The sequence below is a fragment of the Chanodichthys erythropterus genome, chromosome 15, assembly GCF_024489055.1.
Source record: "Chanodichthys erythropterus isolate Z2021 chromosome 15, ASM2448905v1, whole genome shotgun sequence".
In the NCBI taxonomy this organism is placed as follows: domain Eukaryota; kingdom Metazoa; phylum Chordata; class Actinopteri; order Cypriniformes; family Xenocyprididae; genus Chanodichthys; species Chanodichthys erythropterus.
In genome coordinates, this window is record NC_090235.1 from 22,934,153 (window position 1) to 22,947,445 (window position 13,293).

Below are 13,293 nucleotides of genomic sequence, written 5' to 3' on the forward strand. Positions count from 1 at the left end.
GGGATTTATTAAGTTTAGGAATTTATAATTGCACTTTTTAATTTTTTTTTTTTAATTTGTTTTATGAAATTTCTGTACTGAAACTGCAACCAGAGGTATTATGTTTACCTGTAGCCTGGACAAACAGACGAGGCGTCACATTCCTTCTCCTGGAAGAGCACTTCTGGACAGTCTTGGCCCCCGTTAGCCGGAAGCTGAATGATAATGCGTTTCCTTGATTGCTTCTTTTTGACAGTTCCACCTGGATATACATGAATGGACATGAAGTATGAAATTGTCATGAATAAATATAGAAAATCTTGCAAAAACAACATCCCACTCTTAAATCTAATCAGTTCATTAGTCTCTCTATGACTGTGTTGGATTTAATAAAGCTTTCAGCCAACCTTAACCTTTATATCTCTGAAAATATTAATGTTAATGCATATTTATTCTAGCTACCATCTGTTTTTTTGGTTTAATTACTTCAATATTAAGTGCAATTGAGAAATGAAATGATAACGAGGCCGCACTTCTCACTTTTATTTATTTATTTATTATAAACTTGATTCAGTGATTGTTACTCTCATTGAAGTTCTCCACTGGGTGAATGCATCTATAAATATGTGCATCTGATTATTCATTCTTTTCATAGCATTTCCGCACTGTTCTTCAACTTACAAAGTCTTCAGTACAAACTTTGAGGGTAGTTTTCTTTGAAAAAAAATATAAATACTGGAAATGTTTCTTACAAAGAAGAAAAATCAATTAGGGAAGTGAGAGTCTACTTAGTGTTCAGTGAAGAGACTCTCAAGCAGATGGTCTTTTTATACGAAACACACCAGAGTGTGACATGCACTGGAAAAATTCAATGCTTGTTTGCTTCATTTAACAAAGTGCTCAGATATTGGTGGCTTGTTATAATATTTGTTCTGGTTCCAATAGGTGGGGTTGCCAAGCAACAAATCCTCTTTATAGTGTTTATAGAGAGAGATTGTTGTAACAAAGAATCTGTTTCTTAACACTTCAATTAGAATGCTGAAAGCTGCCAATATTTCTTTACAATAAAAAGAAAACTTCAGCCTTTGAGAAACACTTTTCTATTCTTCTTTATCTCAAGAGATGCATCAGAAGTTTTAAAGTATATGTAAGTTATATACACACCTGTCTGGCAGGTGGAAGGGCAGGGTGTCCAATCACTGTACGGAGTGACCATGCAGTCTCTCTTGCAGGGCAGAAGACACGGTCTTACAGTCTCAGGACGCAGGCTCTCTGGACACCTACAAATAAACACATTAAAACAGGAGGTACAGATGTTGAGATGCTCTGTGGATCATCTCAAATCATGCTGGAGAACAAGATTCATGAAGCTTGTGTGCTGCTGTCATTAAAGCAAAAGGGAGACAACAAATATTTGATCAACTTTTCACTGAATTAGTATTAGTATTGCAAAAGCATTAAATCAGAAAAATGCACTAGTGTTTCTCTAGCGGTCCATTTTGAGACCACCGTATATATTTACTTTAGTTTTAACATATATAATGTAGGTGCACTACTGTTTTTGACTGTTTGGAGTCAGTACAATTTTACTTTCATTCAGCAATGATGCATTAAATTGATCAAAATACATTCATAATGTTACAAAATATTTTATTTCAAATAAATGCTGTTCATTTTTATTAAAAAAAAAAAAAAAAAACAGTATGGTGGTTTCCACAAAAATACTAAGCAGCTGTTTTCAAACTGATAAGAAATGTTCCTTGAACAGCAAATCAGCATATAAGAATGCTTTCTGAAGGATCATGTGACACTGAAGATTGGGGTAATGATGCTGATATTCCAGCTTTGCCATCACAGAAATTACATTTTAAAATATATTCAAATAACTGTAATCATACAGTATTTCACAATATTACTTTTTTACTGTATTTTAGATCAAATAAATGCAGCCTTGCTGAGCATAACTTTTAAAAACATCAATAAATCTTACTGACCACAAACTTTTGGTAGGTAAAGTATATAATAGCATAATGTAAATAATGTGATTTCAACCTCTATACTGCATTTTTGTTTTCGTCTTTGTATATACAACTCTTCTTTCTCCCTCTCCTCCCTATCCCTGCATCACACCAATATTCTTTCACATGAAATTCCATAAGGATCAGCATTCGGCTCACGTGTGTATATCTATGTGTGTATATGAATGTGTAGATCAGTGGGTAAAGCCCAGCACATGAATAACCCCGGGAAGAAAGCAGGACTCATTTCCATTGCCAGCATGGGGTCCCTGAGCTACACACCCTGTTTCCACAGCCACTGACAGAATAATGCTGCTATTAAACTGAATAAATAAACAGATCATTTATTTTCCCAGCAGATGCCTTTAGGGAAAAACTGGATCCAGATTCTTAAAACTACCGACTGAGAGCTCATAAACTTAAAGTCTCTATCTGTCAATAAAGATCAAGCGGCAGACCTCAGGATTGAGCTTTATAAAGAGAATACATAATCTGCTTCAATATATGTTCCAACAAATGACCAAAAAAAAAAAAAAAATTAAATTAAATTAAATTAAAAATTCGGCTGTCTGTGAACTGCATGAGGACACATATTGTGTAGACGATTAATAGATGTAATTAGTAAAATATGTATGAGGATCTAATTATAGTTTATAATATAATATAATATAATATAATATAATATAATATAATATAATATAATATAATATAATATAATATAATATAATATAATATAATATAATATAATATAATATAATATAATATAATATAATATAATATAATATAATATAATAATATACCCTAAAAAAAAAAAAAAAACCTCTTAAAATTACATTCCATGACACAATAACAGTAGTATTTGTAAAATTATAGTAGGTTTGCTCCTCCTTCACCATTGACGCTCGCTGTGAGAAATGATCCAGCCAGTATAGATCCGGCAGAAACAGTGGAGTGATACAAATTGTGAAATTGATTATTAGAATATTGTATGGTTAGAAAAGGCTCTCAGCAAATCAGATTCGAGAACCAGAACTAATTGTAGTATAATATAATATAATATAATATAATATAATATAATATAATATAATATAATATAATATAATATAATATAATATAATATAATATAATATAATATAATATAATATAATATAATATAATATAATATAACAGAAACAAATCTTTTAGCACAATTTAAGTAGCTATATAGTTTACTATGTTCCTAATTTTTCATTGTACAACAATACAGACAAATAATGGATATAATAAAATTACATTCATATACAGTATCTATTTGTCATAGCATTTGTCCACCATAAATGAAACACATGACATTTAAAGAAACACATTTAAAAACACATACTTTTTAGGAGGCACCTGGCCCACATTGACCCGGACACAAATGACTTTGCGCGTCTGCATGCCGACCGAGCAGAACGCCTCATTAGTGCCGACCCCTGCTCCAGTGCGGCTGAGCGAGCTGTTGGCAGATGGAACGGAGGTGTCCTCTATGCACTGACCCCAGGGCCCCGTCTGCCAGTGGTACACAGTGCAGGGATGATCATTGCAGTTGCGCACCTCCTGCAAGGCGCTGCTGTTGGGGCACTGACTCCCACCTAGAAGATAAAAGGGGTCAGGAAGGTGTTACATTACTGGGTATATCTTAAACTCAAACTGTAAAAATATATCTGTACATTGACCTCCCACTTAGGAGCTATCCTTAAAGCAAAAATCTATAATATAATGCATAGTGAATTAAAATCAATCAATCAATCGATCAATCAATCAATCAACCTGCAGTCATGAAAAGCATCAGAATCCCAACACAGCGTTCAGCCATTATCTCAACGGTGCGTATTAACAACCACACAACGATCAATGAGAAATTGGTAAACCAGTGAATGAGAAAAATGGACAAATCATGTATCAAGCAGTGCTCCTTGTTCAAGAGCACCAAAAATAATGAATAATTGACATCCTTTGTAGCAAGAACACAGTCCTTTAGTAGCTCATTTATAAAAAGGTTATCGACTATTATCACACACTTCATTAGACATGCGAGAACCATTAGAAAACACTTGCCGCGAGCAGCTACTGTAGACACGGCCATTATAATGGCCCTGAAATAGAGAATAAACTCTTCAGTGTTTCAAAAGGAGGGTTATTTGACTTCCAAGGCATCTCATAGTGGTTCAGGGCATGCCAGAGCAGTGCATTAGCAGAGCTTCAAAAAGCTGCACCAGAATCACATTGTTTCAAATGGGGATTAACACTCCCTCCGGTTGTTTATTGACCTGTGACTCAGATGAAGACTAATCCTTTGTACAATTACAAAAGTGAGTCTGCGCACAGCTCAGAGTAATTGCATGTTCTTGGTCCGTCTCTGCACCATTAAGAGCAGCAATTCATACGGCAGCTCCAGCCATCCACATTTCATTCCTTGTTAATCTTCATTTGATGTAGGACGCAGTGATGCTTACATGACATCCTCAAGAAGTGGTGCATTTGAAACAGTCAAGCCCTCCACTTAGACAGAGCAAATATGTGTTGTATGCGTATGTAACCGTGCATTAAAATGTAAAGTTATAAATATTTTAACATTCCTTTTAAATTGTATCCTTTTGATATACACTGGGCTGTTACTGGTGAGAGGACACTGAACAAGGGTCAGTGACTGGCAAATGAAACTGTGCTAACTGCTCAGTCTAGGATCTGTGAACCTCTCTACAAACAGACACAATGAAGGTCACGCCCACTCATGTGACCACTGGACGTGAAAACTGAAAGATGATGTAATCGCAAAAATCGTGTTTGAGCGTTAAGCTCAACTTCCACTAGAATAAATTAAAAAACGCTCGCTCTGCTCCTCACTAGTGGACACTCACCATCAATGTGGCGCATGTCAGGAGAAAGAAAGAAAGCACACAGAGCTGAAAGTGCTTGAATGAAGCATGTTTGGCTTTAGATAAAACTACTAGAGTATATAGTGCTGAAACATCATTACCACAAACTTGTGGTGTGACCCGCACTGCTGTTTTGACACGCTGCTCACTTCAACTAGAAACTAGTAAAATGATGTTCCGTTCTGTCTCGCAGTCCAGACGGAAATATGCCGGGATCTGGATGCGGACCGTGGTCCACCATTTGAATATCAGGGGTTTAGTTCATGTAAAACATCTAGTAGCCTATACTTCGTTTGCTGTTTTTTGCACAATAAAATTAATTGAAACGATATAGTCTGATAAATTAAGATTAATATGGCGCAACATTGTGATGTCTGTCAGCTTCTATCGGCTTAATCCTAGTAAGTCTGCCAAAAAAAGTTTGAGATCAAATTTTACCATTTCATTTCTAATATAATGATACATATCCGTTTTTCTGTGTTTACGAGGATACTTGCAGAGATTGGCATTTGGACACAATTTTGCGTGTATATGTACATTTAAGCACAAAAAGACTGGAAAGGGAGCTGAATCTGTGGTGTCTGCACGGCTCTGCGTGTGCATAGAAATGTCACGTAAGGCACAGAAACAAGAAGGTAAGATCCATATGCAGCTTTAATGGGGTAATCCAAACACGTAATCCAAACAGGAAGGGGTCAAAATCCAAAAATCAGTCCATACAAAACAAAGAAAAACACAAACAGAAGCTGGTGACATTAGGTGAAACCACAATAACAAAAGCAAAAAACAAACCAGGAATAAATAGACAGACACTAATGATGAAACACAAAACAGCTGGGTGCAATGAACGGGATAATGAGTCCGGGAAGTGGGTTATGGGAACTGAAGTCCAAGTGAGGTGAACAATAGTCCGTGTTGGAGTGCCCTCTGGTGGCTAAATAGGGCACCAGGAAAACAGCAAGCGAGATCTGCGTCGAGTTCTCTTTCGCATCTTCTTGTGCTTGAATGTTTTAAACTCACTTCAATGTTTAAACTGACAGGACTTAAAAACACGTGCAAATGATAAACTTTCACTCTGTTGTGGTTAAACTTGGCAATTAATCCAAGAATCACATGCATTTCGAATCGTGGGGCCTGACAGATCACGTAGCAACTACTTACTTGACCTCACACATCCTGAGATGTGACTATTGCGGATGCGCACATCACATTGTCAATACTGAAATGATATATCATGCAGCCCAAAAATAAAATAATCATGATCAATATCACAATGTATTTAAAAGGTAAAATTAAATAATATCAAATTCAATACATTTATTTACAATATCAAACTTATTCAATTAATTTTGATAATATAAATATTTTTTTTTAATAAATGAATTTAATTCAAATAATATGAATCTTATTGAGCTAAAATGTTTATGTTGCAACCATCTCTCTCTCGATTTGTCTTTGCAACCCAATATGCAGCCCCTGGAACCTCTTTTCTAATACGCCCTCACAACCTATAGACTTCATAGACTAAAATGAGGTAACTGGAGTGGGATTGTAAATTTCTGTTTCTATTGAGACAGCTAGGTGTTCCTCCTGTTCATTCTTCAAGGACAGCAAAATGACCGGTGCTTCATGCTATTCTCTCCTTCATCTCACACAGAGGCAGATAGCAAGCAGAACAGGATCTGCTAAACTTCATGCTACTGTCAGCACACACCTGCTTTCTCAGACGCTTGACATCAATTTGGTGCACAGTCTCCTGCATCGTTTGAAGTCTAATAATCGGAGTACCGCAGCACGTAGCACAATTTGCCACAGGGTAGAACGCATCATTGTGCATATGTGGCCAAACATTCGTGCTAAAACTGTAATATATAAAGAGATATAAAGCAACCCCACTCCACAGATGCACCAATCATTCTAGCACTAGAATGACCGTAACAATGATGTGATGCTGAAGCAAACCAAGCCGGTTTGCTCTCAGTCAGCAGTGCAAGTCCTGTTCCCTCAAGCTGCATATTTGTGGAAATGGATTTCTGGCCGGTGAGTGGTGGAGGGAAGGCAGAGGTTTTAGCCCAAAGCAACCACTTATCCATCAGTCTATTACACATCAGATACACACTTACAGCCTGAGCTCACCTGAGGTTTGAATCACTTAACGCTCAAAGAGCCCTTATTACTTTGTGATGGGCTGCTCACATGGAAGAAAGTTAAACTAACATAAGGGAGGTAAATGCGATAAGATATTTATAATCTGCTCGTGTCTACTTTAACATCTGCGTGGAAAAAAATCCACAACTGTAGAATATAAATGTAGTGATTATATCTAAGAAAGCAGAAATCTTTAGACAGACCTTAGCAAATCTCCAATACTTCATTAAAATATTAATAACAGAAAGTGCTATAATATTAAACACTTTTTGCAGCTGGATGCTCTGAGGAAAATAAAGCTCATTATGCACATAGTGCATCAATTAAAGTAACGCTTTATGCTAAACTGCAAAAATCAGGGCAGACTTTCAGGTCAGGTCAGAAAAATCAACTCCACTATGACCTGCTGTCAAAATAGCTGAATAAAAATGTTACACATGAAAACTCTCTGGGTCTAAAATAAAATATTATTTACAAGCATCGTATGGGTCAAATTGATGGTTATGAATTTTAAAATTTCTTAAATGTTGCACCAAAAGAAGTTTGGTTAGGCAAAAAGACATTTAAATTAAATGCTAAAATAGACTACCATTCAAAAGTTTGGGGCCAGTAAGATTTTTAAAGAAATTAATACTAATAATAAACAAGGATACATTAAATTGACCAAAAATTAAATACTTAACTTATAATAATTACAAAAGATTTATTTTTCCAAATAAAAGCTTTTTAACTTTCTATTCATCAAATAATTTAAAAAGTATCAGTTTCCACAAAACATTTAAGCAGCACAACAGTGATAATAGTAATAAATGTTTTTGAAGAGCAAATCACTGAAGACTGGAGTAATTATGCTGAAAATTCAGCTTTGCCATCACAGGAATACATCAGATTTTTCGAATATGTTAAAATAAAATGATGTTTAAAATTGTAATAATATTTCACAATATTACTTTTTTTTTTTTTACTGTATTTTTGATCAAATAAATGCAGCCTTTTCTAAAACAAACAATCAATCTTACAGACCATAAACTTTGAACTATAAAATATTATTCGCAAATGTGTTTGAACTGATTATTATTCATTTTAATTATTTAACTTATCACTGTTGCATCAAAAGAAGCCTGTGATATCATAAAGATGCATAATTAAACTGCTTCGATGTTAAAATGTTTTTAACTCTCATAAGACTTACTAAAACAATGTGCATATTATGTAGTAACATACTAAGGTACAACATTGTTCGGCTCAGGAAAATCTAGTTCTAAGAGACGTTCTCAAATCCCCTGTCCATGCACCAGCTCTTACACAAGAATCTGCTCCATTTTGGTGGAAACGGGGTATAAGACACCTACCATCGCCTGCATTGTAGGCCAGAATGGAGCGTGCTCTGGTCTGCTTGCCCTCTGTGTTCTTCCCTGAGCAGGTGTTGGAACACAAAGACCAGGATGTCCAGGGACTGAGCACACAGTCTTTGGGGCAGGGCACCTCACACAGCACAGGCATGGGAAGAATGGCATCCCGGCACAGCTGCCGGTCCACGTATTCACCTGGAAACAGCAAAACACAGGGTCTGTTAAATAAGACATCCTAAATAAGGATCCCAATCCCATTTTGTGGAAGCTGATATGGAACCAAATTAATATGATAGGGCAAACTGTAACAAATTTGTATCCACAAAGAAATACACCAACAGGTTTCAAAAAGGGAAAAGCAAAGCAAAAATTCACTCATTTGATGCGGTGTTAAATTGTGTTAATACACATTAATACACATGTCACTATGTGCAATAAATAAATCTAACCACACAGAGAATTCACACTGTGCATGTGATCCACAGCCAAGTGCTGTCATCTCTACTCCATGCACACAAACACCAAGCAAAAAAACACCCACATTTACTTGCATGTAACACTTTGCATATACAGTATTATATGTATGCATAAACAGGGCCATTGATAAAATGCAAAGGGACCAAGACTACATTTATAAGGCTGGGCATATCCCCAATATCCCCTTATCCACCTTATTTTGCAACTCAAAAGTAAGCTATTTTTTTAACGTGCAAGACTTTTGATTCATTACCGTCAATAGGTAAATAACTAAGAATAACAAAGTGCTGTAAATGGTAAAACTATTTGTGCTAAAAACTGGTGTTTATGATTATGATAAAGAAATTAAAATAATATGATCTCAATTAAAAGTCTGCATATTAAAGGTGCCAAAGAACGTTCTTTCACAAGATGTAATATAAGTCTAAGGTGTCTCCTGAATGTGTCTGTGAAGTTTCAGCTCAAAATACCCCATAGATTTTTTTTTATTAATTTTTTTTAACTGCCTATTTTGGGGCACCATTAACAATGCACTGATTTACACTCTGCGCCGCCCCTTTAAGACGCGTGCTTCTTGCCACACGAGCTGTCGACTATATTACTGCGCATTTACAAAGTTCACACAGCTAATATAACCCTCAAATGGATCTTTACAAGATGTTCGTCATGCATGCTGTATGCATGCTTCGAATTATGTGAGTAAAGTATTTATTTGGAAAATAGCGACGGCTCGTCTCCGTGAATACAGTAAGAAACGATGGTAACTTTAACCACATTTAACAGTACATTAGCAACATGCAAACAAAACTTTTAGAAAGACGATTTACAAAGATCACTAAAAATATGCTATCATGGATGATGTCAGTTATTATTGCTCCATCTGCCATTTTTCGCTGTTGTGCTTGCTTACCTAGTCTGATGATTCGGCTGTGTGCAGCTCCAGACGCTGCCCTTGTCTAATGCCTTTCATAATGTTGGGAACATGGGCTGGCATTATGCAAATATTGGGGGCGTACACCCCGACTGTTACGTTATGTTGAGATTCGCCTGTTCTTCGGAGGTCGTTTAAACAAATGAGATTTATATAAGAAGGAGGAAACAATGGAGTTTGAGACTCACTGTATGTCATTTCCATGTACTGAACTCTTGTTATTCAACTATGCCAAGGTAAATTCAATTTTTGAATCTAGGGCACCTTTAAAACAGTATAACAGTATAACTGGAAGCGAATGAAGATGATCCTGAGATGTTTACAATTAATATTGAAGTAATTAAAAAAAAAAAAAAAAACCCAGATGGTAGCTAGAACACATGAAATTCTGTCAAAGAAAAACTAGTCAATGTAGCCAGTGCAACTTCTTAACATGAACATTGTGACTTTTTTTTTTAGTGTGCAAGGTTAAACTGTATGGAGGACCAGGGGTGCCACTTAAAAATAAAAAGAAGACTCAATTAATTAATTTAATAATTCAAACATAAAAATGTATATAAATGATTCACTTTTTATATGGGCAAATTAATAGACATATTTAAAGTTGTTTATTTAATTCCTGTTTTTAAATGTAGTTTAATAAAACAATAAAACAATAAATTTTAAAAATCTTTTTTGAATGTATAAATAAATAGACAAATTTGAAATTGGATATTTAATTCATTTTTTAAAACGTAGATCAATAAAACAATAAAAAGTTCATTAGTAAATCATTTTAAATGCGCATTTAAATCGCTTTTTTAAAAAGAATTTGGCAAATGCTTTTCTTTCTCTATTTACCAATTGCTTTTCTTTGTCGGTTTGCCAAATGCTTTTCTTTATCCATTTGTCAATCGAGTGGTAAAATGCCATTGGACAGTACACACGTGGGAGCAACCAATCAACTTTCGCCTCAATTTGAAGAGCCAATCCTCTCTCACTTGTAACACTCACTGTCATTGGACAGTTAGTACGGTGACCGGGAGGGGACATGTTCGGTTCATTTAGTTTTGTCGTGGCCACAACATATAAACTCGTGGCCACAAGATATTAATTCGTGGGAATGTGATAATAAGTTGTGGCCACAAGATCATTTTGTCGAGGTAACGACATCCTTATGTCGTGGCCTCGAGATCATATGTTGAGGGAACGACATAATTTCTCATGGCCACGAGTTGTGTAAACAACCTGCGCTACCATAGCACATAGCAACCTGGAATTATCACAAATGGACAATACCATAATAATATTTCTAATTAAGAATGAAAAATAAGGGTGGTATATATATATATATATATATATATATATATATATATATATATATATATATATATATATATAGGCCTATATATAAATAATATTCCCGTAAATGATCTCCTTGTAAAATTCCCGTGCGCCTACAGAAATAAAATAAAATCATAAATAAAGCTTTCATAGGTTATATACAAATAATAAACAAAATATTCTAAAATAGTAACACATTTTTAAAACTTAAACTCTGAATTAATTCGAATGCTGTCACAGGCACGAGGGGCTACAAGAGAAAACAGACCGGTGGGGATAAAAAAAAATATCCCCCCTGGGTGATGCTACTCCACAAACCACCAAGAGCATATAAAATACCAAAAATAAAAATCTTTTTTTAAAACATCGCAAAATAAAACGCTGCGTTTATATAGAACTGTCTCTTTACCAACACAACAAATGGGACACTTTTTTGACGCGCATTCCGACAAGTCAAACAAGCGCGGAAAAGGTGCCGGTGACAACGAGTGAGCTTCAGCTGAACAACAGTGAACTGCGGTCGGATGATGTTAGTAAGAAAAATAAACACGACTGTCCAATCAGCCGTTATACTGTGCTCGTGGCGCGCACTCAAGAATTGCATGAGCAAATGCGCCGGCGCGCGCTGCATAATTACTTTATTATAGCATAAATAAAGCGCAAAAGAAACTATGAGCAATGGCTTTCGTTGTTCTGTTGTAAGTTAAGTCATGAAATTACCACACATGCGATTAAAGCTGCCTCAAAACTGTGCATGCATGTATTTGTTGACATGGTTTTAAAGCTATTGTTATCCAATTTGTTGGCCTTTAAAAGTCTTAAAAATGCACATATGTACACCAGGGAAATCTAAATTTTCTCGGGGGAGCATGCCCCTGTACCCCCCTAGTAAACTACATTTTCTGACCTCGGTAAATTATGAAACTCTGTGTACAGCACAGCTTATATTCTATCTAATGAAATCTGAGGTAAACGTGTATAAATAAATGGGACCAAACGCGATTGAATGTAAAGGGTTGTGTCTCGTTATTCTATTAATAACTACCGATTGATTTTGCATTTCTATCATAGCTATATAAATATCTAAGCTATATCTAATACTTCAAATCTCAAAGTTAAATCAGAATTTTTTTGTAAAAATGTTTCTGTAACAGCTGCCAAAAATAGTATATAGCTCCACTGTGGTTTTTAACAAAAAAAAAAAAACTTTTCAAAACATCCACCTCCTACGGTTTTTTCACAAATCGCACCCTGAATATACAGATGTAACTAATAATATAAAAATATTAAATAAAAAATAAACGATAAGTGAATGGATTTAAAAGAATGCTGTCTGCAACATCGCGCGCAATACAATATAATATGCACTATGTTAATATAATAATTTCTTAATTCCGTTCTTTTTCTTAATTAAAAATATTATTATGGTATTGTCCATTTGTGATAATTCCAGGTTGCTATGGTTGCACAGGTTGTTTACACATTTAACTCGTGGCCATGAGAACAATATATCGTTCCCTCAACATATGATCTCGAGGCCACGACTTTACATGGCGTGGCCACGACATAAGGATGTCGTTACCTCGACAAAACGATCTCGTGGCCGTTCCCACGAATTAATCTTTGGCCACGGCATATTATCACGTTCACACGAGTTTATATGTTGTGGCCAAGACAAAACTAAATGAACCGAACATGTCCCCTCCCGGTCACCGTACTAACTGTCCAATGACAGTGAGTGTTACAAGTGAGAGAGGATTGGCTCTTCAAATTGAGGCGAAAGTTGATTGGTTGCTCCCACGTGTGTACTGTCCAATGGCATTTTACCACTCGATTGACAAATGGATAAAGAAAAGCATTTGGCAAACCGACAAAGAAAAGCAATTGGTAAATAGAGAAAGAAAAGCATTTGCCAAATTCTTTTTAAAAAAGCGATTTAAATGCGCATTTAAAATGATTTACTAATGAACTTTTTATTGTTTTATTGATCTACGTTTTAAAAAATGAATTAAATATCCAATTTCAAATTTGTCTATTTATTTATACATTCAAAAAAGATTTTTAAAATTTATTGTTTTATTGTTTTATTAAACTACATTTAAAAACAGGAATTAAATAAACAACTTTAAATATGTCTATTAATTTGCCCATATAAAAAGTGAATC

At 35.2% G+C, this 13,293-nt stretch overlaps 1 protein-coding gene across 1 annotated transcript in view; it reads right to left on the bottom strand.

Annotated features, from left to right (window-relative positions):
• Positions 1 to 13,293, bottom strand: part of thsd7aa (thrombospondin, type I, domain containing 7Aa) — a 132,835-nt gene that overhangs the window by 33,288 nt on the left and 86,254 nt on the right. The window contains exons 7-10 of the mRNA XM_067411674.1: positions 8,398 to 8,592; positions 3,358 to 3,610; positions 1,144 to 1,259; positions 109 to 241 (exon numbers count right to left, since the gene is read on the bottom strand). Of these exons, the coding sequence (XP_067267775.1) occupies positions 109 to 241; positions 1,144 to 1,259; positions 3,358 to 3,610; positions 8,398 to 8,592 (697 nt within the window). The remainder of the gene's footprint in view (positions 1 to 108; positions 242 to 1,143; positions 1,260 to 3,357; positions 3,611 to 8,397; positions 8,593 to 13,293) is intronic.